Consider the following 24,963-nt stretch of genomic DNA (forward strand, 5'->3'; position numbering starts at 1 on the left):
TTTGCCATCTCTCCGCCCAAGTCTCCAGACAATCTAAATCCTGCTGTATCCTCCGACAGTCCTCATCGCTATCCGCAATTCCACCAACCTTTGTGTCGTCTGCAAACTTACCAATCAGACCAGTTACATTTTCCTCCAAATCATTTATATATACTACAAACAGCAAAGGTCCCAGCACTGATCCCTGTGGAACACCACTGGTCACAGCCCTCCAATTAGAAAAGCATCCGTCCATTGCTACTCTCTGCCTTCTATGGCCTAGCCAGTTCTGTATCCACCTTGCCAGCTCACCCCTGATCCCGTGTGACTTCACCTTTTGTACTAGTCTACCATGAGGGACCTTGTCAAAGGCCTTACTGAAGTCCATATAGACAACATCTACTGCCCTACCTGCATCAATCATCTTAGTGACCTCCTCGAAAAACTCTATCAAGTTAGTGAGACACGACCTCCCCTTCACAAAACCGTGCTGCCTCTCACTAATACGTCCATTTGCTTCCAAATGGGAGTAGATCCTGTCTCGAAGAATTCTCTCCAGTAATTTCCCTACCACTGAAGTAAGGCTCACCGGCCTGTAGTTCCCGGGATTATCCTTGCTACCCTTCTTAAACAGAGGAACAACATTGGCTATTCTCCAGTCCTCCGGGACATCCCCTGAAGACAGCGAGGATCCAAAGATTTCTGTCAAGGCCTCAGCAATTTCCTCTCCAGCCTCCTTCAGTATTCTGGGGTAGATCCCATCAGGCCCTGGGGATTTATCTACCTTAATATTTTTTACGACACCCAACACCTCGTCTTTTTGGATCACAATGTGACCCAGGCTATCTACAACCCCTTCTCCAGACTCAACATCTACCAATTCCTTCTCTTTGGTGAATACTGATGCAAAGTATTCATTTAGTACCTCGCCCATTTCCTCTGGCTCCACACATAGATTCCCTTGCCTATCCTTCAGTGGGCCAACCCTTTCCCTGGCTACCCTCTTGCTTTTTATGTACGTGTAAAAAGCCTTGGGATTTTCCTTAACCCTATTTGCCAATGACTTTTCGTGACCCCTTCTAGCCCTCCTGACTCCTTGCTTAAGTTCCTTCCTACTTTCCTTATATTCCACGCAGGCTTCGTCTGTTCCCAGCCTTTTAGCCCTGACAAATGCCTCCTTTTTCTTTTTGACGAGGCCTACAATATCACTCGTCATCCAAGGTTCCCGAAAATTGCCGTATTTATCTTTCTTCCTCACAGGAACATGCCGATCCTGTATTCCTTTCAACTGCCACTTGAAAGCCTCCCACATGTCAGATGTTGATTTGCCCTCAAACATCCGCCCCCAATCTATGTTCTTCAGTTCCCGCCTAATATTGTTATAATTAGCCTTCCCCCAATTTAGCACATTCATCCTCGGACCACTCTTATCCTTGTCCACCAGTACTTTAAAACTTACTGAATTGTGGTCACTGTTACCGAAATGCTCCACTACTGAAACATCTACCACCTGGCCGGGCTCATTCCCCAATACCAGGTCCAGTACCGCCCCTTCCCTAGTTGGACTGTCTACATATTGTTTTAAGAAGCCCTCCTGGATGCTCCTTACAAACTCCGCCCCGTCTAAGCCCCTGACACTAAGTGAGTCCCAGTCAATATTGGGGAAGTTGAAGTCTCCCATCACCACAACCCTGTTGTTTTTACTCTTTTCCAAAATCTGTCTACCTATCTGCTCCTCTATCTCCCGCTGGCTGTTGGGAGGCCTGTAGTATACCCCCAACATTGTGACTGCACCCTTCTTATTCCTGATCTCTACCCATATAGCCTCACTGCCCTCTGAGGTGTCCTCTCGCAGTACAGCTGTGATATTCTCCCGAACAAGTAGCGCAACTCCACCTCCCCTTTTACATCCCCCTCTATCCCGCCTGAAATATCTAAATCCTGGAACGTTTAGCTGCCAATCCTGCCCTTCCCTCAACCAGGTCTCTGTAATGGCAACAACATCATAGTTCCAAGTACTAATCCAAGCTCTAAGTTCATCTGCCTTACCCGTAATGCTCCTTGCATTAAAACATATGCACTTCAGGTCACCAGACCCGCTGTGTTCAGCAACTTCTCCCCGTCTGCTCTGCCTCAGAGCCACACTGTCCCTATTCCCTAGTTCTCCCTCAATGCTCTCACCTTCTGACCTATTGCTCCCGTGCCCACCCCCCTGCCATACTAGTTTAAACCCTCCCGTGTGACATTAGCAAACCTCGCGGCCAGGATATTTATGCCTCTCCGGTTTAGATGCAACCCGTCCTTCTTATACAGGTCACACCTGCCCCGGAAGAGCTCCCAGTGGTCCAGATAATGGAAACCCTCCCTCCTACACCAGCTGTTTAGCCACGTGTTTATCTGCTCTATCTTCCTATTTCTAGCCTCACTGGCACGTGGCACAGGGAGTAATCCCGAGATTACAACCCTCGAGGTCCTGTCTTTTAACTTTCTGCCTAGCTCCCTGAACTCCTGCTGCAGGACCTCATGCCCCTTCCTGCCTATGTCGTTAGTACCAATATGTACAACGACCTCTGCCTGTTTGCCCTCCCCCTTCAGGATGCCCTCTACCCGTTCGGAGACATCCTGGACCCTGGCACCAGGGAGGCAACATACCATCCTGGAGTCTCTTTCACGTCCACAGAAGCGCCTATCTGTGCCCCTGACTATAGAGTCCCCATTTACTATTACTCTTCTGCGCTTTGACCCTCCCTTCTGAACATCAGAGCCAGCCGTGGTGCCACTGCTCTGGCTGCTGCTGTTTTCCCCTGATAGGCTATCCCCCCCCGACAGTATCCAAAGGGGTATATCTGTTCGAGAGGGGGACAACCACAGGGGATTCCTGCACTGACTGCCTGCCCTTTCTGGTGGTCACCCATTTCTCTGCCTGCACCTTGGGTGTGACCACATTTACATAACTGCGATCTATGACGCTTTCCGCCACCTGCATGCTCCTAAGTGCATCCAATTGCTGCTCCAACCGAACCATGCGGTCTGTGAGGAGCTCCAATTGGGTGCACTTTCTGCAGATGAAGCCATCCGGGATGCTGGAAGCCTCCCGGACCTGCCACATCTCACAGTCAGAGCACAGCACCCCTCTAACTGACATTGCGTCAATTAATTAAAATTAAAATTAAAATTTGTCTTTTTTTTAAATATTTTTTTTTTAATTTCAAAGTTACTGTCAACTATCTGTTTCCTAGCACTAGATTTCTAATATAAATGAGATAGCTAACTATAGTACTCTCCGATCTCTGGCTTAGATATCCCTCTAAATTATAATTAAGTTATTATGTTTAATTAGTTACCAAATACTCAAATTTTTTTTCAAATTTAGGGTAGAATCCCAACCAGCCACTCTGGCCACAGCTTTTCTGTGATGTCACTTCAGTTTCCCCCCGACACACACAATTTGAAAAAAGGTATAAAAGTACAAATAAGTAAAAATCACTTACTTACCTTCTTACCTTCTGAGTGTCTTAGATGTTCTCAGGTTCTCTCGCTGACAGAGACTGCTCCTCCACCTCCGAACCTTGACCTGCACAATGCTAATAATATAATAATAATATAATATGGCACTTACCTTACACCAATGGGTCTTATTATTAGGTTAGAGGAGGAGGGCGGGTGGGAGACACTACACGTGTAGTGTCTCGGGTTTCCTCTCCACCAGAATTTATTGGTTGGCGGGGGGGGGGGGGGGGGACTTCCCAGAGGTCCGCGGGTCAAACTTCCGGTTCCCGCCTTATATAAAAACAAATAAAACAGAAAAGAAGAACAGACACGGGACCAGGTAAGGCTTTTTAAAGTAAGTACTCACCTCCCAGAAGGCCCCTGCGCACCGCTCCCGCCGAAATCCAAAGTGCTGCTCCTGTAAAGGTAAGTGGTTTTAAAGTCGCTACTCACCTCCCAGAGGGCCCCTGCGCACCGCTGCCGCCGAAATCCAAAGGTTATGTTGGACAATGGCCCCTGCTTCGCCAGCCAGGAATGGTCCAACTTTGCCAGGCGGTACAATGTTGCCCACGTGACATCCAGTCTCCTGTACCCCCAATCCAACGGCAAAGCATAGAAGGGAGTACATATCGTCAAACGGCTCCTATGCAAGGCTGTCGATGCTGGGTCTGATTTCTACCTCGCCTTGCTGGCTTATCACTCCGCCCCACTGTCCACTGGCCTGTCGCCAGCCCCAGCTGCTCATTGGTCGTACCCTGAGGACGACAGTGCCGTCCATCCATGTCCCAGACCTCGACCACGTTCCGGTCCTTCGTCGGATACAGCTGTCCCGTGCACAGCACAAGGCGGCTCATGACTCCCGTGCAGCTGATCTCCCTGCTCTGGCTCCAGATGGCAACGTCCGCGTCCATCTTCCGGATGGTGGCTGGTCTGCAACCGCTGTTGTTCTTCGGCAGGTGGGCCCCCGCTCGTTCCTGGTTCATCTACCGGATGGCTCCATTCTGCGCCGCAATCGACGCGCCCTTTGTCTCGTTCCACACTCGCCACGTGATCCTCCAGTGTCGCCTTGCTCTCCTGCTGACCCTGCCATGGACTTTGCAGAGCTCCCTGTCACTCTGCCTCCCTCTGACTCTGACGCAGTCCAGCCCGCTCCTGAACCGGCGGCTCTCGACCAACCCTTGAGGCGGTCAACCAGAACTCGTCGCCCACTTCAGAGACTAAATTTATGAACTTTTCGAATTTATGGACTCGGAGTCTCCCAGGGTTCCAAGCCGGTCTTAAAGGGGACATCACCTTACATGATGATAAGGGTACAGTAATACAATAACCGTTCATCACAACGTGTATGGCCACCACTTCACTATCGTGACTGATCATAAACCTCTGCTGGGAGCTTTCCGAGAGGATAAGCCAATACCGCCCATTGCTTCCGCACGGATCCAGCGCTGGGCTTTGTTGCTCGCTGCCTACAAGTATTCTCTGGAGCACAAACCAGGAATCCAGATAGCAAATGCCGACGCACAGAGCCGATTACCTTTATCGACCGGCCCCATGTCGACCCCCACAACTGGTGAGGTGGTTGCAACCCTAGATTTTATGGACATCTTGCCTGTCACGGCATCACAGATCCGTGAGTGGACCCAGACGGAGCCAGTCCTGTCAAAGGTTCGGCACATAGTCCTGAATGGTGGGCAGCATAAACAGCTCCCAGGCGAGTTGCGGGCATTTTCCTCCAAGCTGTCAGAATTTAGCATGGAAGACGGTATCCTCTTGTGGGGGACGCGTGTGATTGTCCCGGAAAAAGGCCAGGAGCTGAGACTAAGCGACTTGCACAATGGGCATCCGGGTGTGACCAAAATGAAAATGTTGGCCCGGAGTTATGCCTGGTGGCCAGGCCTCGACACCGACATTGAGAAGGTGGCCCAAAACTGCTCCATTTGCCACGAGCATCAGAAGCTTCCGCCGGCCATGCCCCTATAGCACTGGGGATGGCCAGGGCGGCCTTGGGCGCGCTTGCATGCGGATTTCGTCGGCCCTTTCCAAGGATCCATGTTCTTTCTATTAATCAATGCCCAGTCTAAATGGTTAGAGGTGCATAAGATGGTAGGCATAACGTCCTGCGCAACAATCGAGAAGATGCGTTTGTCCTTTAGCACGCATGGCCTCCCCAAGGTGCTGGTCACGGACAACGGCACTCCGTTCACAAGTCAGGAATTTGCGAGGTTCATGAAGATGAACGGCATACGCCATATCCGCACCGCTCCATACCACCCGGCTTCAAATGGGTTGGCGGAGCGTGCAGTGCAGACGTTCAAACGAGCCCTAAAGAAGCAGTCTTCCGGATCAATGGACACGAGACTGGCTCGCTTTTTGTTTACGTATAGGGCCACCCCCCATGCGGTGACTGGGGTTGCTCCCGCAGAACTCCGAATGGACCGGAGACTTCGCACCCGCCTCAGCATGGTTTTCCCGGACATTGGCGCAAAAGTACGCTGCACTCAAGAACGGCCAGGACATGGTTTTTCTCAGCATCGGCCGATTCGGCAGTTTGCGCCCGGTGATCCAGTGTTTGTTCGCAATTGTGCTGGTGGTGCCCAGTGGGTCCCTGGCATAATATTTCACGAAACGGGTCCTATCTCTTACCAGGTGCAAGCCCAGGGTCGTCTCCAGCGCAAACATGTAGACCACGTCCGGCCCAGAAGATCATCTCTTCCAAAGATTCCCCGCCCCGGAGCTCATTTCTACAGCCGCAGAGACCAGAGACAAGGGAAGGTAGTCCTCACGATCTTCTTCTGCCGCCACACACAAAGCCTGCGCATGTCGTTGCAGAACCGCGTGGAGATAGAGACACCGAGATGACGGAGGCAGCGGACTCCGACTCCGAGATGGAGACACAGGACCCCTCAGAGGGGGATTCCTCGGGCCCGCGGGCCGTGGATGTACAACCGTTACGCCGTTCATCACGGAAGCGTATCCGTCTCGTTGCACGTCGTCCGATCCAGCGCCTCATGCAAATGGCATCCGGCCTGCGGCAAAACGAGTCCGACGCCCTCCTTCGCCAGGGTCTTTGGTGGATTCCTTGGACTTTGGGGGGGAGAGATGTTATAACCTGCCTGCTTACCACTGCCTGGGGACTAATGACAATCCCACAATCCTTTGGGAGTATGAGCTTCCCCAATGAGGGGGGCGGAGAAATCATTAGCAGATTCCCTGCATAAATAAACCTGGCCAGTTTGGAACCGGCTAGAGGAGAGTGAGCAGCAAGGGAGTTGCTGCTGCTGCTGTTGTATATATATGTTATTGTAAATAAATGTTATTTCTTTCTAGCCTTCAACTCGTGCTGCATTCTTCGTGGCCCTCAAAAAACATGACAACTTCTAAACTCCAACGAGTACAGACCCAGAATCCTCAACCGTTCTTCATACGACAAGCTCTTCATTCCACGGATCATTCTTGTGAACCTCCTCTGGACCCGTTCCAAGGCCAGCACATCCTTCCTTAGATACGGGGCCCAAAACTGCTCACAATACTCCAAATAGGGTACCCCTGGCACTGGACAGGAACTACCGTTGTCTGGACTTTCACTCTTTGCTGCAGTGAGCAGCATCCAACCCCTCACCGTAATAATAATAATAATCTTTATTGTCACAAGTAGGCTTACATTAACACTGCAACAAAGTTACTGTGAAAAGCCCCTCGTCGCCACATTCCGACTCCTGTTCGGGTACACAGAGGGAGAATTCAGAATGTCCAAATTACCTAACAGTACGTCTTTTGGGACTTATGGGAGGAAACCGGAGCACCCGGAGGAAACCCATGCAGACACGGGGAGAACATGTAGTCACCGCACAGACAGTGACCCAAGCCGGGAATCAAACCTGGGACACTGGCGCTATGAAGCAACAGTGCTAACCAGTGTGCTATGCTACCATGCCGCCCATACTGTCCCTTGCTACCACTTTTTGATCCTCCCACTTGAATGGCTTCCTTTACCATGGTGCCATGGTCAATTTGTTCATCCAGTCTGCAACCCCCAATCTCACTGAAACAAACTAAGAAAACCTCAAACCTATTGGACAATTGCAGAGGCTCACACTCCTGCCCACTGGGTCTCCTTGCTTACTCCATTCACAGTCACCCCCCCCCCCCCCCCTGACCACTCACCAAATACAGATACCTGGTACCTGGGAACACCGCCACCTGGAGGTTCCGCTCCAATTCACTCATCATCCTGACTTGGAAATATATCGCCGTTCCTTCACTGTCGCTGGGCCAAAACCCTGGAGCTCCCTCCTTAACACAGCACTCTGGGTGTACCTACAGCTCAGCACTGAAGCGGTTCAAGAAGGCAGCTCACCACCAACTTCCCAAGAGCAACTAGGGATCGGCAATAAATGGTGACCTAGCCAGAGACACCCACATCCCACAAATAATTTAAAACATCAGAAGACCCTGTCCAAAGAGGTGTGACTGCCTCCAGTTACAAAGTATCCAGCTAACTTTCCCCCCTCTTGATGTGTCTGCAGCTCAGCCTCCAGCTCAATGACCCTGAGCTGAAGTTCCTCGAGCCATAAACACTTACTGCAGATGTGTTTTCCCTGGATCCCAATGTTACACAGGAGCCCCCACATGCTGCAGCCTTGACACATCACCTGTCCTGTCATTCTTAATGTGTTTTAAATCATTGCTTATTTGTATTATTAAAATTTTCTTTTTTTTTGTATTATTAAATTAATTATGATGTGGAGATGCCGGTGTTGGACTGGGGTGAGCACAGTAAGAAGTCTTACAACACCAGGTTAAAGTCCAACAGGTTTGTTTCAAACACTAGCTTTCGGAGCGCTGCTCCTTCCTCAGGTGAATGAAGAGGTATGTTCCAGAAACACATATATAGACAAAGTCAAAGATGCAAGACAATGCTTTGAATGCAAGCATTTGCAGGTAATTAAGTCTTTTCAGATCCAGAGATATGGGTAACCCCAGGTTAAAGAGGTGTGAATTGTCTCAAACCAGGCAGGCAGTTGGTAGGATTTTGCAAGCCCAGGCGAGATGGTGGGGAATGAATATAATGCGACATGAATTCAACGTCCCGGTTGAGGCCGTACTCATGTCTGCGGAACTTGGCTGTAAGTTTCTGCTCGGCGATTCTGCGTTGTCGCGCGTCCTGAAGGCCGCCTTGGAGAACGCTTACCCGGAGATCAGAGGCTGAATGCCCTTGACTGTTGAGTGTTCCCCGACTGGGAGGAAACATTCCTGCCTGGCGATTGCCGCGCGATGTCCGTTCATCCGTTGACGCAGAGTATGAGGTGGACAACGTTGGCCGAGTCGCACGAGTATGTACCGTGTACCTGGTGGGTGGTACCATGTCAATGATCTGGCATGTCTTGCAGAGATTGCCATGGCAGGGTTGTGTGGTGTCGTGGTCACTGTTCTGAAGGCTGGGTAGTTTGCTGCAAACAATGGTTTGTTTGAGGTTGCGCGGTTGTTTGAAGGCAAGTAGTGGGGGTGTGGGGATGACCTTGGCACGATGTTCATCTTCATCGATGATGTGTTGAAGGCTGCGAAGAAGATGTCGTTGTTTCTCCACTCCGGGGAAGAACTGGACGACGAACGGTACTCTGTCGGTTGTGTCCCGTGTTTGTCTTCTGAGGAGGTTGGTGTGGTTAGTTGCTGTGGCGCTTTGGAACTGTCAATCGATGAGTCGAGCGCCATATCCCGTTCGTACGAGGGCATCTTTCAGCGTCTATAGATGTCTGTTACGCTCCTCCTCGGCGGAGAAGATCCTGTGTACACGGAGGGCTTGTCCATAGCGGATGGCTTCTTTAATGTCTTTAGGTTGGAAGCTGGAGAAGTGGAGCATCGTGAGGTTATCCGTGGGCTTGCGGTAAAGCGAAGTGCTGAGGTGACCGTCCTTGATGGAGATGAGTGTGTCCAAGAATGCAACCGATTTTGGAGAGTAGTCCATGGTGAGTCTGATGGTGGGATGGAACTTATTGATGTCATCGTGTAGTTGTTTCAAAGGAAAAAAATGTCATTGATGTATCTGGTGTATAACGTTGGTTGAAGGTCCTGTGCGATGAGGAGGTCTTGTTCAAACTTGTGCATGAAGATGTTGCGATATTGGGGTGCGAATTTGGTCCCCATGGCTGTTCCGTGCGTCTGGATGAAGAACTTGTTGTCGAAGGTGAAGACGTTGTGATCCAGAATGTAGCAGATGAGTTTCAGAATTGTATTTACATTGTGTGTTTTATGTTTCCTTATGTAATTTCTTTTCATGTGCGGAATGATCTGTCTGAACTGTACACAGAAAAATACTTTTCACTGTACCTGGGTACCCGTGACAATAAACAAATCCAATCCAATCCAATTAACTAAAGTATAAATTTTAAAACATGTCTGTGATTCTGGGGTGCGGGAGGGTTTCTCGTTCAGGGGCGATGGGGCGGTCTTCATGTCCCAGAGGGGCCAGGGCCAGAATTGGACCAACAGGGGGAGTAGGTGGGGCTGTTAGTACTGTGGGGGCGGGGCCTATGGAGGGACGGGCAGTGGGCGGGACCGGTGTCAATGTAGGGGCGGGGCCTATTAAGGGACGGGCAGTGGGCGGGGCTGGTGTCAATATAGGGGCGGGACCGGTATCCCTATAGGGGCGTGGCCTATGAAGGGAAGGGGCGGGAGAGTGGGCGGGATCGGTATCCTTGTAGGGGTGTGGCCTATGTAGGGACAGGTCAGTGACGGGCCGCGAGAAGTTGGCGTTGCCAGTGTGATTGAGTGGGAGGAGCCTGATATGGGGGCGGGACACTGGAGGGGCTGGGCCAATAACGCTGAGGTGGGCGGGACCGGTCCCTGGGCCACAGCAAACGGCCACCATGACTGATGGCATAGCGTTACCAAATGCCCTGCCTCTGTGCCAATGTAAGTTTTTATACGTTATATGTCATACATTAAAAAAAATCTGCCTTCTCTGTTCATTCGCGCTCCCTGCGAATATGAATATCATTGAAATACAATCAGAAAGTGCTGGAAAGGCTCAACCGATCTGGCAGCATCTGTGGAGAAAGAGAGAACCCAGGAGTCGGGGCTCTGAATCGACACTTCACCAACGTCACTGAAACGCTTTCGGAGGAAAGGGGCAGGACGGTGGGCGGGGCCAGAAGATCGGGGGGCGGGGCGAGAGAATGGGCCGGGCTTGCAGCGAAGGGGGAGTGACGCAGCCAGCGTGCTCTGACGTTAGGACGTTCCCGACGCCGGCTGATTCAATCAGCCGTCCGGAGCGAAATCAATCGCAGTTCGGCTTCCGTATTTGGGGGTCACGTGTTTAATACAACAACAACAACAAGAAGAAGGAGGAGGAGGTGGTGGTGAGGTGAGTGCCTGGGCTGAGGGACTCACACACGGAGACAGGGGAAGCAGCGGTCGGCTGAGGCACCACACGACACTCTGGGCTTGGCTGGGTATGGAAGAGGCTCACCCCGGAGGAATAGATAACTCGGGTGCCCCTGACTGCCGGGCTGTGGCCTCCTCCTCCTCCCCTGTAACGGCGGTTTAGTGTTAACAATCGTCCGGTATAATGGGGTGGGGGAGCCGCACCGACTGGAGCCCCGAACCCGCAGCGGCCTCACCCCAGCCCAGGGCTGAAGGAGGGGGTAACTGACCCAGCATCATCTGCCGATCAATCATTGTCTGCTCTTAAATCGAACCGAGAAAATGGCTGTGAACGCTCAGCAGCAGCGGCTAGAGAAACCGAAACCACATCAGGCTCGACTGAGCAAGTGTTTTGTTTCTGTTTTGAGTTCATCCATAGAATCCCTGCAGTCCAGAAGTCCCATTCCACCCCCCCATAATCACACCTAACCTGCACATCTTTGGACTGTGGGAGGGAACCGGAGCACCCGGAGCAAACCCACGCAGACACGGGGCGAACGTGCAGATCCGCACGTCACCGGAGCCCAGAATTGAACCCGAGTCCCTGGTGCTGTGAGGCAGCAGTGCTGGCCACTGTGACACCTCTCTTCACTGTCTCCAATACCTGAATATTTTGAGTTCCTTTTGACCGTATGAGTATTTTGAAGACCGATCACCCTAAGTGTGTAGGAGCAGAGTTAGGCCATTCAGCCCATTGAATCTGCTCTGCTATTTGATCATGGCAATCGTGTTCATGTTCCTCTTCTCCATCCTCCTGCCCTTCCCATAACCCCTGATCCCCCTCATTAATCAGGAACACCAGGTCTGAGCTCTATTTAACTTGTACACTGTTGTTTTAATCCAGTGTTGTGTCTTAATGATTCTGCTTTTGGCCATCATCAGAACTGTCTACCACTTCGAACCCTTGAAAGTTAATCTTCAGGATAGTTTGACAGGAGCTGAGTCGTGGGGAATCTCCTCATGGGGTTCTGCTGGAGTTCTGATTTAATTAAGAGACTGATTTAGGCTTGAATGCATGGATCATGAAATTTGGAAATGATACAGAAATTGACTGTGTGGTTGATGGTAAGGAAGAAAGCTGTGGACTCCAGAAAAGTGACAAATCAATTATGCAAAAGTTTAAAGCTAATACATTTGGGGTGGATGAACCAGGCAAGGGGATTACACAATACTCCTAGATGAAACTAGATAGTTTTTACCTGCTTGGTTGAATCAGTGTCTCCTCTATTGTAAATCTTTCTTTTTAGCTGTGGTGAATCTTTTAACACTGACCAGAGTTTTAAAATATTTTTAGGTCTACCAGTGCAAATCTTTTATCACTTGACCTGACCAGAGTTTTAAAATAGTTTTAGGTCTAGTGAATCAATCAGCTTGCATCGATTCAAATTTGAGTAAATTATCCATTGTTCCTGACCTATTACTGAACATTATACTTAGAGGCTGTAACTAGACAGCTATGTAGTATTTATTCTCCATCATGGCAGTTTTGTTACTGATCTTCATAGTTTCTAGAGCGCATCGCAAAAAAGGCAAGAAAAATTGAAATCCTGTTGGTCAATCTCTGCTTGACTCCAGCTCTTGGGAGTGAGGGTAGTGGCAATTTCCTTACTGACCCAGTCACCTTGCTGGAAAGGATACATGGATAAATCCTGTTATGGGTGGACTCGGCTTCCTGTGAAACCTTTCCGGGAGGCTGCCTATTTTAAAACAAACGCGAGCTTCCTCACAAACCCCTGAGCAGTTAAATGAAACTGAAAGCAAGGCCTGAACATCTGAAATACCTAACACTGAAAATACGTTTCCTAATATTTATTCCCTTTTTCTTGTAAAACTATAAAGTTCCATAAATATTACCCACTATTTGATGTACAGTGACAAAGTGAGTTAGTTTTTGTTATGCATTTCCTCATTACATATTTTCTTTAATGAGATGTTGCTTTTTTTTTATTGCCAATCCCTAATGGCCGTTGAGATGCAGCCTATTGTTATCTTAATAGGGGCTGGTTTAGCGCACTGGGCTAATTCACTGGCTTTTAAAGCAGGCCAGCAGCACGGTTCAATTCCCATACCAGCCTCCCCGAACAGGCGCAGGAATGTGGCGACTAGGGGCTTTTCACAGTAACTTCATTGAAGCCTACTTGTGACAATAAGCGATTTTCATTTTTCATTCATGTTATTTAAACAATTTGATCAGCGTGTTCCTGTTTTTATCCAAATTACCTTTACCAGAAGAAGTATTACGAACGACTGAGTAATGATAGGAATTGCTTTGCGTGTGAGAATGTTCTGGAACTCCAGGCTAGGGGAATTTTTTCACGTAAACTTTGCTTCACATGAGTGTGAGATCATAATGCTGATTTTAGCAACTGGAAATTCCCAGCTTTCGGTATCAATAGGTAACACATTTATGTCCATGACGTGCACAAATTGTAAAACTTAAATCGAAAAGGAAGTTTGAGTACTTTTTACACATTAATTATCTTATTGTTTTTATTCCCTTCTAAAACGTTGGAAAATAAAAGTGAGCTTTTCTAAACCACACATTCATGGAGCCAATGTAAAATGCCCTGGTTTTGGTCCAGCGCATTACTAGTTGGTTACTATTTTGCACACCCCCTGCCCCGCCCAAGCAGATTTTGGGATTACACCATAACTGACCTCTCCATAAATTAGCTGGTAAAGTTATTTGTCTAACTGAGAGATTCCAAGGTCCAAGCCCTGTCTCTGCTGAGTTAGCAGAACTTCACTCAGTTGGCAGCACGGTAGCATAGTGGCTAGCACAGCTGCTTCACAGATCCAGGGTCCCAGGTTCGATTCCCGGCTGGGTCACTCTGTGTGGACTCTCCCCGTGTCTGCGTGGGTTTCCTCCGGGTGCTCCGGTTTCCTCCCACAGTCCAAAGATGTGCGGGTTAGGTGGATTGGCCATGTTAAATTGCTTAGTGTCAACAAAAAAAAGTGTAAGTGGGGGTTAGTGGGTTACGGGGATAGGGTAGATATGTGGGCTTTGTCAGGGCTGGTGCAGACTCGATGGGCCGAATGGCCTCCTGAACTGTAAATTCTATGATTCTACAGACTACTTGGGTATCTCCTGAACTTGACTACTACCCAGTCATCCTTGCTGGAAAGGGTACAGCGGTAAATCCTTGTGATGCCTCTTGGGGTAAATATCTTTGCAGAATTTAATGCCTGGGCTCATGGTGACTTCTGCCAACCTGTACCAGAGCAAGAATCTGTCTCTTCTGCATAGTTGAGGAAGATGAAAAGTAAAGGGAATAGTTTGGAGATTCACGCAGTCCCTTCTTATCTCTGGTAGCCTATTGAATGTAAAACCGAAGTTTTGCAAGAGATGTACTTTTGTTTTTGTTTTATTCAGACATTTAGAATACTTGAACAAAGCAACTTGGAATAGTGTGTGAGTTTGCTTATGTACGCTGGTGCATTGTTGGTTGCAGCTTCAGTGCCAAGTTACAAGCCACACATTTTTCACCTGGGAGTGTTGTAACTTGTGCCTGGAAGTACTGTGAACCATGCATCTATGTTGGTGTGATAGACTGCATTAAAGTGATTTCCTGGAATCACTGCTTGTCAATCATTTTCTTGCCAGTGAGAATCCTAAAACCATCCATACCAAACCTTTTTTTTCTTTAATGCTATATGACATCAGATCCACAGTCTTCCATCTCATAAGATGATGGTTTGTGCCATGTGAACTGTTAAAGCAACCATCTGCACCCAGAAATGCTGAGTGGATGATCCATGTTGACATCCTCCTGAGGTCCTCAGCATAAAGGGTTCCAGTTTCAGCTAATTCGATTAATTCCACAAGGAATCCAACAGCTGAATACTGCAAAGGCTCTGGACCCTGACAACATTTCAGCAATAATACCAAAGACTTGTGCTTCAGAACTAGCAGTGCCTTCCAGCCAAGCTGTTCTGGTATGCCTTGATGTACGTCTGTCTACCTTGCAATGTGGAGACTATTCTAGGTCTGTCCTAGGTGGCATTTCATCACCAATAACCTGCTCACTGATACTAAAGTTTGGGTTCTGCCACGCTCACTGGGCTTCTGACCTCGTTATAACCTTAGTCCAAAGAGTGTGGTACCAAGCGGAATTGTCAGTGGGAATTGTTGAAAACTCCACTAGTTGGAGTCATACCGAGCACAAAGGAAGACATTTGTGGTTGTTGGAAGCCAATCATCTTAGTCCCAACTCATCACTGCATGAGCTCCTCAGGGTAGTGACCTGGGCACAACCATCTTCAGATGCTTCATCAGTGACCTTCACATACCATCATGACTTGTAACTAAATGGATATTCCTGCACTGTTGCCGGTCAAAGTCTTTGGACATCCAGTCTTAACAGCACTGTGGGTGTTTTCACCTTCTCATGGGCAATTGGGGAATGGCAATAAATGTTGGCCTAGCCAACAGGGAATATTTGTTAGCAAGCACCACTTGGTGTGGCTCAGAGCCCTGTGTGGCATAGCTACATTTACTGCAGAGGAAGACAGTGGACTGAGAAAGTGCCTCTGTTTTCTCTGGGACCTCTTCTGAGCTGAGCTTTTTGTTTCTGCTTGCCTTTTCCAATGCCCTTCTGAATAGTCAGCCTCAAGAGGGCATAACCATCAACAACTATTAGTGACGCCATCTGTCATCTTCATATCCTGCTTGCAGGTGTCCTTTTCGCAGAGACCTGGATGGTCAAGAGTGGCCAGTCGTAATACAGAAGGTCTCTTGAGTATTTGGTCGCCATCCATTCCTTGAATGTAGCTGAGCCTACACGGATATTGTTGGCTTGGCAATTAGTGTATTCTGATGGCAAAAATTCACTCTATGGACCTCCTGAATTGGTGACCTTGTCCTGCCAAGAGATGTCGATAGTAGGTCTGAGGCGACAATGGAAACTGTTCTGCATTTTCTCCTGCCAAGCATATATTATTGTCCATGTGTCACCATTGTAAGAGGAGTGCACTGAGGTTGCAGACTTGATAGATTCGCAGTTTGCTGTTCTCAGTCAGGTTGATTGTTCCATGCTTACTTTTACTCTGCTTGGGAGAAAAAACCGCTGCAGATTTTGCAATGCATGTGTTGATTTTGGCATCAATTGACAGATTGTTGGTGACTGTGAAGCCTAGATATGTGAAACTATTAAAAACCGCCAGTCTCGTGTTGTCAATGTTGACCGATGGTGGTATGGTCCAGGATGTTGCCATCACATGCTGATGGTCAAACCAAACCTTTTACAGGCAGGGGACAGTCTGTCCATTTGCCACTGAAGGTGTTGTCCGCTAGAACGAGGGCTAGATGCACCTTTTTTGTCTTGGATCTCGTGTGCAATGTTTTTTTTTTAAATTATAAATTTAGTCTACCCTATTTATTTATTTTTTTCAATTAAGGGGCAATTTAGCGTGTTCAATCTACCTACATCTTTGGGTTGTGGGGGCGAAACCCACGCAAACACTGGGAGAATGCAAACTCCACACAGACAGTGAGCCGGGATCGAACCTGGGACCTCAGCGCCGTGAGGCAGGATCGAACCTGGGACCTCGGCGCCGTGAGGCAGTAGGGCTAACCCACTGCACCACCGTGCTGCCCTCGTGTGCAATGTTAAATGGCTTTCTGTCAGCCCTGGTATGCAAGTAGACATCCTCTGTAGATGACCTGAAAGCATATGATAGCAGTAAAGAGAAGAATGTGCCCGACCCTAGTTGACCACACTGCAAGTCTCAATATTGATGATGTCCACTCTCTTAGTTGACCATCTCCCTCGTGCCATGGAAAGAGGCAATGTTCTCCCAGCAGCTGAAATACACTGCCTCTGCTCACACGGTGAGCCTTGGTGAGATTGAAGGCAATATACAGTAGCCTCCTTTGTTTACCGCATTTCTCTCGCAACTACTGGACTACAAGGAGAGGTGGTGGCACAGTGGTCTTGTCACTGGACCAGTAATCAAAAGCCCCAGGGGAATGCTCTGGGGACCAAGGTTCAAATCCCACCATGGAAGATGAAATTTGAATTCAACAATAAAAATCTGGAATTTAAAAAGTCAAATGTCCTTTTTAGGGAAGGAAATCTGATATCCTGGTTGGGCCTGCATGTGACTCCAGATTCACAGCAAAGTGGTTGACTCTTGACTGCCCTCTGAAGTGGCCTAGCAAACCACTCCGCTCCCACATCCTATGAATAAATTTTAGAAGCTGCAGCATTCAGTGTAGACTAGAACAACTCTTGAGAGCTTGGAGCACCTTTTACCTTGGATCGTGAAAATGTAAATGGTAGATCTCCAAACCCACCAACACAATCAGCTTCTGAAGAGGGAAAATGATGCTCGCAGGGAGATGCCTCAATTTCTGCAATTGCAATCTTTGCGTCAGACATCCTGGGGCACTGCCCCCTCCTGTCCAGCAGAGACCAGGACGTTTATGCATTTCCACTTTGATGTGGTTCGTGTACAGCATCAGTACCTGAAGCTTTGCCCATCGCAAGCGAGTCAGTAACTTTGCTAAGCACCTCCACTGTGGGTTCAATATCCACATCAGATCTTGTTCAGTTTGTATTTGCCCTAGTGTACAAGCTGAGGTAGAGTCCCAACAGTATATAACAATTGATGATGACCTCCCCTGCCTTTGTTTTCAGTGGAGCCATTTTCTTTTCTCATGGATCTGTTGCCTTTTTGATCCTTTTCATATATACTACTAGCGCATCTGTATATTCTGGCAGAATTGTAGTGTGCACACTACTTGGCAATCTGGACATTACGTCAAGTGGTTTTCAGTGCATTGAGTCTTCTTGCCTGAATCTTGTAATAATGAGAGCAGACCACTTGACTTCAATGACCAGTTACATCACAACAATGTTGGCCTTGAACCAGTCAGCAGTTTCCTATATGTTGTGAGTGTGGTGTTTAGGTCTTGTGTGTCTGAAATCAGGTTAATTGCTGGCTTAATGTCTTTTGTGTTTTATCAAAATTGAGACATGCACTTAAATTAAATGGTATCACTTAAGAGTTGACTTAATGGTCTAAATTCCCTTATTCTTTTCCTCCGACCTTGTACAAACCTCCCTGAACAGACTACCTTTTATTTTGGAAAATGTTGATTATCAATACATGTTTTAATTGGAAATTTGTTTTGAAACTTTCCTCCCCCTTTAGCACAATGGCGACGGATGGCCCACCAGAGAATGTGGTTCAAGACCAAGTTAGGTCACTGCTGGAGAACGAAAAGGTTAAACTTTGGGAGCCTCCTTACACGACCGAAAATAAATCTGCTTCACCAGAGCTAAAAGTACGGTACAAGATAAGTTGCAGTACTTGCCAGAAACATTCGCACTATGTAGTGGCCAGCAGTGTATCAGATTTATCTTTTAGTTAGATGTGGGCTTTCACCTCTAGAGAGCAAACTGTCCATCTTATTTTCCAATCTTTTAGGCTAAATTGATTCTGCTGTCTTAGCAATGCTGGAATCTGGCTTTTACTGGTGTTTTAGCACCGTTGGCACATTTCTTTTTACGTTAAAGGTGCTATGTAAATATAAATTGTTGGATCTTAACGCCCCCAATCTCCACTGGGAGAAAGCAGCTGGAGGCTCCAGGGCAAATTTCTTGTATGCAAAATTTATGTTGGAAATGCTTTTATTCGAGATCCTAGCATTGATCCAGCTTAACAGTAAAGCAAAATGGTTATTTTCTCGAATTATCCAAGGTATTTTACGATGTGCATCAGTTTTAAAAAGTGAGACTAGAGATGGAAAATATCAATGTGTTATTTGTTCATGTTAAAGCCTTGGTCTAACTGTTCAAATCCTCAAAATAGGGGCTGGTTTAGCACACTGGGCTAAATCGCTGGCTTTTAAGGCAGGCCAGCAGCACGGTTCAATTCCCGTACCAGCCTCCCCGAACAGGCGCCGGAATGTGGCGACTAGGGGCTTTTCACAGTAATTTCATTGAAGTCTACTTGTGGCAATAAGCGATTTTCATTTTTTTTCATTTCAATAGATTAAGAAAATTTGTGATTTTGTTTTTAAACAAGCATTGCAAATTATTAACATTCTTTCATTGCATGGTCAAAAGTGGAGTTTACAAAGTATCATGGCAAAGCTCAGATCAATTCTGCAGATTCTAAGGGGATGAGACACAAACAAAAGGAATTTGATTTATAGCCTAATAGCTATCCACCTTCGGAAGTAAGCTCCTCGCAAAAGATAGAAAATTCCAAATAGGAGAAATAAAATTGCAAAACCTGACCAGTTTTAAATCAAATCAAATCTAATACATCATTGCTGATGGACAGTCACTCATTATAATATCTGTCCTGACAAACCATTATTGTTTCATTGCAATTATTACAATACAAAAAACCATGGACTGTTGTTGCACCTTCGAGAACAGTGTTATTAATAATGCACGTGGTGTCTAATTACATGGTGCAGATCTGGAGTACACTGCCTGAAGAGTGGTGGAAACAAATTCAGTGAAGAAAATTGGATAATATCTGAGGTATTTCCTCACAAGTTGGCACAGACACTATGCATTGAATGGCTACCTACCTTCCTTCTGTGCTGCATAATTCTAGAGCTTTAAATGAATTTGGATATGTGAGAAATCAGTCAGACTTAGGAAATTTATTTCATTGCGAATGCGTTAAATGCATCCCTGGAACCATTTGCATGAACACATGAAGTAAACTGGGATTTTCTTTTTCCTATTCCCATTCTCTCATTTTCTACTGTAATTCTTTCAATTCTGGCTTTTTCAATTTACAAATTGAGGCAAATAATGTATTTACCAGTATTTTGGTGGTGTTTTAAAACATTTGGGTGATGTGCTACACAGGATGGGCTTTGGTTCTGCTATTTAGCAATAATCTTGATTTTTAAAGGTGCTGTTCAATGCAGTAATTCTGCGGAGGCATTCTAGGAGCTTGACACCTTCCAGAAAACCAGTTTGTCACTTGCTAGCTGGGCTGTGTCAATCACTGGTCCACACTTGAATGTTAGCTCATTAGTTTTGATGTAAATAACAACTTTGTACAGAAAATAGGAATAACCACCACCTAATGTTCCCTATTCCAATCCAGATTCTGGGTGAGAAGTATGCATCACAGCTGTGCATTGACCTGTGTATGGTGGAAAACGTTCTTGAAAGTTTAAGATGTAATTCACTGCAAGGCCTGAGTGCAAAAAAGACATTTGAGGACACCGGACTTGCTACTATCCGTATCAATTATACCAGTCAAGTAAGTGATTCGTTTTGTTTTAAGAACCTCGTTCAAAAAAAAACTTGCTGCTGCGAGTGCACTCTCGAGAGCAATTGCTGCTTTAGTAATGTGAAGATAAGAGTTGTGAAGTAAACTTCAGCAGGGCTATCCTTGGATTCTGTGGCAATGGAAGTCTCTAAAGACTGCCTCATCGCTATTAGTTTGCAGCTTGTTAACAAATATTACAAAGTAGCGAATGCCGAAATAAATAATGGATGTGCTGTGTAATTGTAAAATGTAAAGACTTGCAAAATAATTCAGGTTTAGTTGAATTGTTGGGAAAGGCTGCAAAAAAAATATATCTTTTTTGCACATTGCGCCCCCACCCCCTTGAAAAAAAAAGTGCTTCAGTTATCCTAAGCTGCTTTTTGGTTTGTTTTGGACCTGCATTCAAATCTAACTAACTGAATGAAAGCTGTGGGATTAAATTGAGAAGCAATCTCAACCCAATAGCACATTTCTCTTTTTCCCCCCTCTCGCCCCTGCCCAAATTCTATTGCGAGCAAGTCGGTGGGTGTGAGAGCTAGGTTTATTGTCCTTGAACAGTAAGAACAATTCTCGATTGTAGATCCCAATTGACAAATTACTCACTATAACACCTTCCAAGTAGAGAATGGGATTTCTTCATGCTTTGTTTCATCGGTATGCCTAACGCCAACCTCGAGTACAACTGATAGGTCATTAGAATCTTTTAGTACCAGCTATCCTTGTGGCCCAAGTGAGGTTATCAATTTGTGCTAAAATGTAGACCGTTTTGTGCAGGTGACTTGCAGTCAAACTGACAGCTAATTTGTTCTTTAGAGCATATCAGTAGTTGCAATTGAAGACTATTATTTTTAATATTGCAGGCAAAGAGGAAAGAGAAAGCTAAGTTGACAACTAAACTAAACATTTCAGCCAAAGATCTAAGAGCTGAGTAAGTCCTGCATGTCTCTTTGTGTTGTGATAAATTGCACTTAGGGTGTTTCCTGCACCGGTGTTTCCTGCACGAACAATAAGGTGATTTCTGCTTTATTAACTTTTGGAGCCATCTGAAAGATAGTTCACATTTTTAAGTCTCTCAATACTTGCAACAAATGAGATCATTTGTATCTTTTTATATCATAGAATTTACAGTGCAGAAGGAGGCCATTCGGTCCATAGAGTCTGCACCGGCCCTTACAAAGAGCACACCACTCGAGTCCTGGTTTAGCACACTGGGCTGAATCGCTGGCTTTTTTTAAAAAATATTTTATTCAAATTTTTCGGCCAAACAAAACAATACAAAGGTTTTCCTTTTTACAACAATAAAACAATATAAATAACAGTGACCGTTTTAACAAATAAGTAAATAATATATAAACTAAATGGCAACTGCCATAACAAAAATAATAACTCTCCAGAAATAAAATCAAACAATCCAATATACATAACCAAGTACAAATATCTACACAAAACACCCCTGAGGACCCACCCGAGCCCGAGCCCCCCCCCCACCCCTGGGTTGTTGCTGTTACCTTCCCATTTCCTTTATCGTTCTGCGAGGTAGTCAATGAACGGTTGCCACCGCCTGGTGAACCCTTGAGCCGAGCCCCTTAGTGCTAACTTTATCCATTCTAGTTTTATAAACCCTGCCATGTCATTTATCCAGGTCTCCACGCCCGGGGGTTTGGCTTCCTTCCACATAAGCAATATCCTTCGCCGGGCTACTAGGGACGCAAAGGCCAAGACATCAACCTCTTTCGCCTCCTGCACTCCCGGCTCTTCTGCAACCCCGAATATAGCCAACCCCCAGCCTGGCTCGACCCGGACCCCCACCACCTTCGAAAGCACCTTTGCCACCCCCACCCAGAACCCCTGCAGTGCCGGGCATGACCAAAACATGTTGGTGTGGTTTGCTGGGCTTCTCGAGCATCTCCCACACCTATCCTCTACCCCGAAAAATTTACTGAGCCTTGCTCCGGTCATATGCACCCTGTGCAAAATCTTGAATTGTATCAGGCTTAGCCTGGCGCACGAGGACGACGAGTTTACCCTACGTAGGGCATCAGCCCACAGCCCCTCCTCAATCTCTTCCCCCAGCTCTTCTTCCCATTTCCCCTTCAGCTCATCCACCATGATCTCCCCCTCGTCCCTCATTTCCCTGTATATATCCGACACCCTACCATCCCCCACCCATGTCCCTGAGATCACTCTATCTTGAATCTCCTGCGTCGGGAGCTGCGGGAATTCCCTCACCTGTTGCCTCGCAAAAGCCCTCAGTTGCATGTACCGAAATGCATTCCCTTGGGGCAACCCATATTTTTCCGTCAGCGCTCCCAGACTCGCAAACGTCCCGTCTACGAACGGATCTCTCAGTTGCACAACCCCAGCTCTCTGCCATGCTCCAAATCCCCCATCTATTCTCCCCGGGACAAACCTATGATTATTTCTTATCGGGGACCGCACCGAGGCTCCCGTCCTTCCCCTATGTCGTCTCCACTGCCCCCAAATTTCTAGCGTTGCCACCACCACTGGACTTGTGGTGTATTTCTTCGGGGAGAACGGCAACGGCGCTGTCACCAGTGCTTGTAGGCTGGTTCCTTTGCAGGACGCCATCTCCAATCTCTTCCACGCCGCTCCCTCCCCTTCTCCCATCCACTTCCACACCATTGAGATATTGGCGGCCCAGTAGTATTCACTTAGGCTCGGTAGTGCCAGCCCCCCCCCCTATTCCTGCTACGCTGCAAGAACCCCCTCCTCACTCTCGGGGTCTTCCCGGCCCACACAAAACTCATGACACTTTTCTCAATTCTCTTGAAAAAAGCCTTTGTGACCATCACCGGAAGGCACTGAAACACAAAAAGGAATCTCGGGAGGACTACCGTTTTGACTGCCTGCACCCTACCCACCAGTGACAGGGGCACCATGTCCCATCTCTTAAAATCCTCCTCCATCTGTTCCACCAATCTTGTTAAATTAAGCCTATGTAAGGTTCCCCAACTCCTGGCTATCTGAATCTCTAAGTACCGGAAATCTCTTGTTACCTTTCTCAGCGGTAAATCATCTATTCCCCTGCTCTGCTCCCCCGGATGCACCACAAACAACTCACTCTTCCCCATATTCAATTTGTACCCCGAAAATTCCCCAAACTCCGAGTGTCTGCATTATCTCAGGCATCCCCTCCACTGGGTCCTCAACAAACAGCAATAAATCATCTGCATACAAAGATACCCGGTGTTCTTCTCCTCCCCTGAGTACTCCCCTCCACTTCCTGGAGCCCCTCAGTGCTATGGCCAGGGGCTCAATCGCCAATGCAAACAGCAACGGAGACAGGGGACACCCCTGCCTCGTCCCTCTATAAAGACGGAAGTAGTCAGACCTCTGCCTGTTCGTGACCACACTTGCCACCGGGGCCCCATATAGCAGCTGTACCCATCCAATAAACCCTTCTCCAAAACCAAATCTCCTCAGCACCTCCCACAGATAGTCCCACTCCACTCTGTCGAATGCTTTCTCGGCGTCCATCGCCACCACTATCTCCGCCTCCCCCTCTGGTGGGGGCATCATCATCACCCCTAGCAGCCTCCGTAAGTTCGTGTTCAACTGTCGCCCCTTAACGAACCCAGTTTGATCCTCGTGGACCCCCCCCCCCCGGGACACAGTCCTCTATCCTCGTCGCCATCACCTTGGCCAGGAGCTTAGCAACTACGTTTAAAAGGGAAATGGGCCTGTAGGACCTACAGTGCAGCGGGCCTTTTTCCTTCTTCAAAAGGAGCGATATCGTCGCCTCCGACATAGTCGGGGGCATCTGCCCCCTTTCCCTGGCCTCATTAAAGGTTCTCGTCAAAAGCGGGGCCAGTAGGTCCATATATTTCCTATAAAATTCCACCGGGAATCCGTCCTGTCCCGGGGTCTTCCCCGCCTGCATGCTCCCAATCCCTTTTACCACCTCCTCCATCTCAATCTGTGCTCCCAGTCCCGCCCTCTCCTGCTCCTCCACCTTCGGGAATTCCAGCTGATCCAGGAAACACATCATTCCCTCCTTCCCTTCCGGGGGCTGAGCCTTATATAACCTCTCATAGAATGCCTTGAACACCCCGTTCACTCTCTCCGCTCCCCGTTCCATCTCTCCCTCCTCATCTCTCACCCCACCTATCTCCCTCGCTGCTCTCCTCTTCCTCAATTGGTGGGCCAGTAGCCGACTCGCCTTCTCTCCATACTCATACTGTATACCCTGTGCCCTCCTCCACTGTGCCTCTGCCTTACCCGTGGTCAGCAGGTCAAATTCCAGATGTAACCTTTGACTTTCCCTGTACAGTCCCTCCTCCGGTGCCTCTGCATATTGCCTGTCCACCCTCAAAAGTTCTTTCAACAATCGCTCCCTTTCTTTACCCTCTTGCTTCCCTTTATGTGCCCTTATGGATATCAGTTCCCCTCTGACCACCGCCTTCAACGCCTCCCAGACCACTCCCACCTGAACCTCTCCATTGTCATTAAGCTCCAAGTACCTTTCAATACACCCCCTCGCCCTTATACATACCCCCTCATCCGCCAATAAGCCCATATCCATTCTCCAGAGTGGGTGCTGTTCTTTTTCCTCTCCTACCTCCAGGTCTACCCAATGTGGAGCATGGTCCGAAATGGCTATGGCCGTATATTCCGTCCCTGTCACCTTCGGAATCAGTGCCCTTCCCAAGACAAAAAAGTCTATCCGTAAGTATACTTTGTGAACATGGGAGGAAAATGAGAACTCCTTACTCCTAGGCCTACTAAATCTCCAGGGGTCTACCCCTCCCATCTGCTCCATGAAGTCCTTGAGCACCCTGGCCGCTGCCGGCCTCCTCCCGGTCCTGG

At 47.7% G+C, this 24,963-nt stretch overlaps 1 protein-coding gene across 2 annotated transcripts in view; it reads left to right on the top strand.

Moving 5' to 3' along the window:
- The first annotated feature begins 10,698 nt into the window (after positions 1-10,698).
- The window catches only part of LOC140424770 (NEDD8 ultimate buster 1-like), a 40,290-nt gene continuing 26,025 nt past the window's right edge, over positions 10,699-24,963 (top strand). The window contains exons 1-4 of one of the 2 annotated variants that reach the window (XM_072508158.1): positions 10,699-10,831; positions 18,046-18,178; positions 19,969-20,127; positions 20,997-21,064. In XM_072508158.1, the coding sequence (XP_072364259.1) occupies positions 18,050-18,178; positions 19,969-20,127; positions 20,997-21,064 (356 nt within the window). In that variant the 5' untranslated portion in view covers positions 10,699-10,831; positions 18,046-18,049. Of the gene's footprint in view, positions 10,832-10,900; positions 10,920-18,045; positions 18,179-19,968; positions 20,128-20,996; positions 21,065-24,963 lie in introns of those variants that run through there. The other variant, XM_072508159.1, reaches the window with a different exon arrangement.

This window comes from Scyliorhinus torazame, chromosome 6, assembly GCF_047496885.1.
Source record: "Scyliorhinus torazame isolate Kashiwa2021f chromosome 6, sScyTor2.1, whole genome shotgun sequence".
Classification (NCBI taxonomy): domain Eukaryota; kingdom Metazoa; phylum Chordata; class Chondrichthyes; order Carcharhiniformes; family Scyliorhinidae; genus Scyliorhinus; species Scyliorhinus torazame.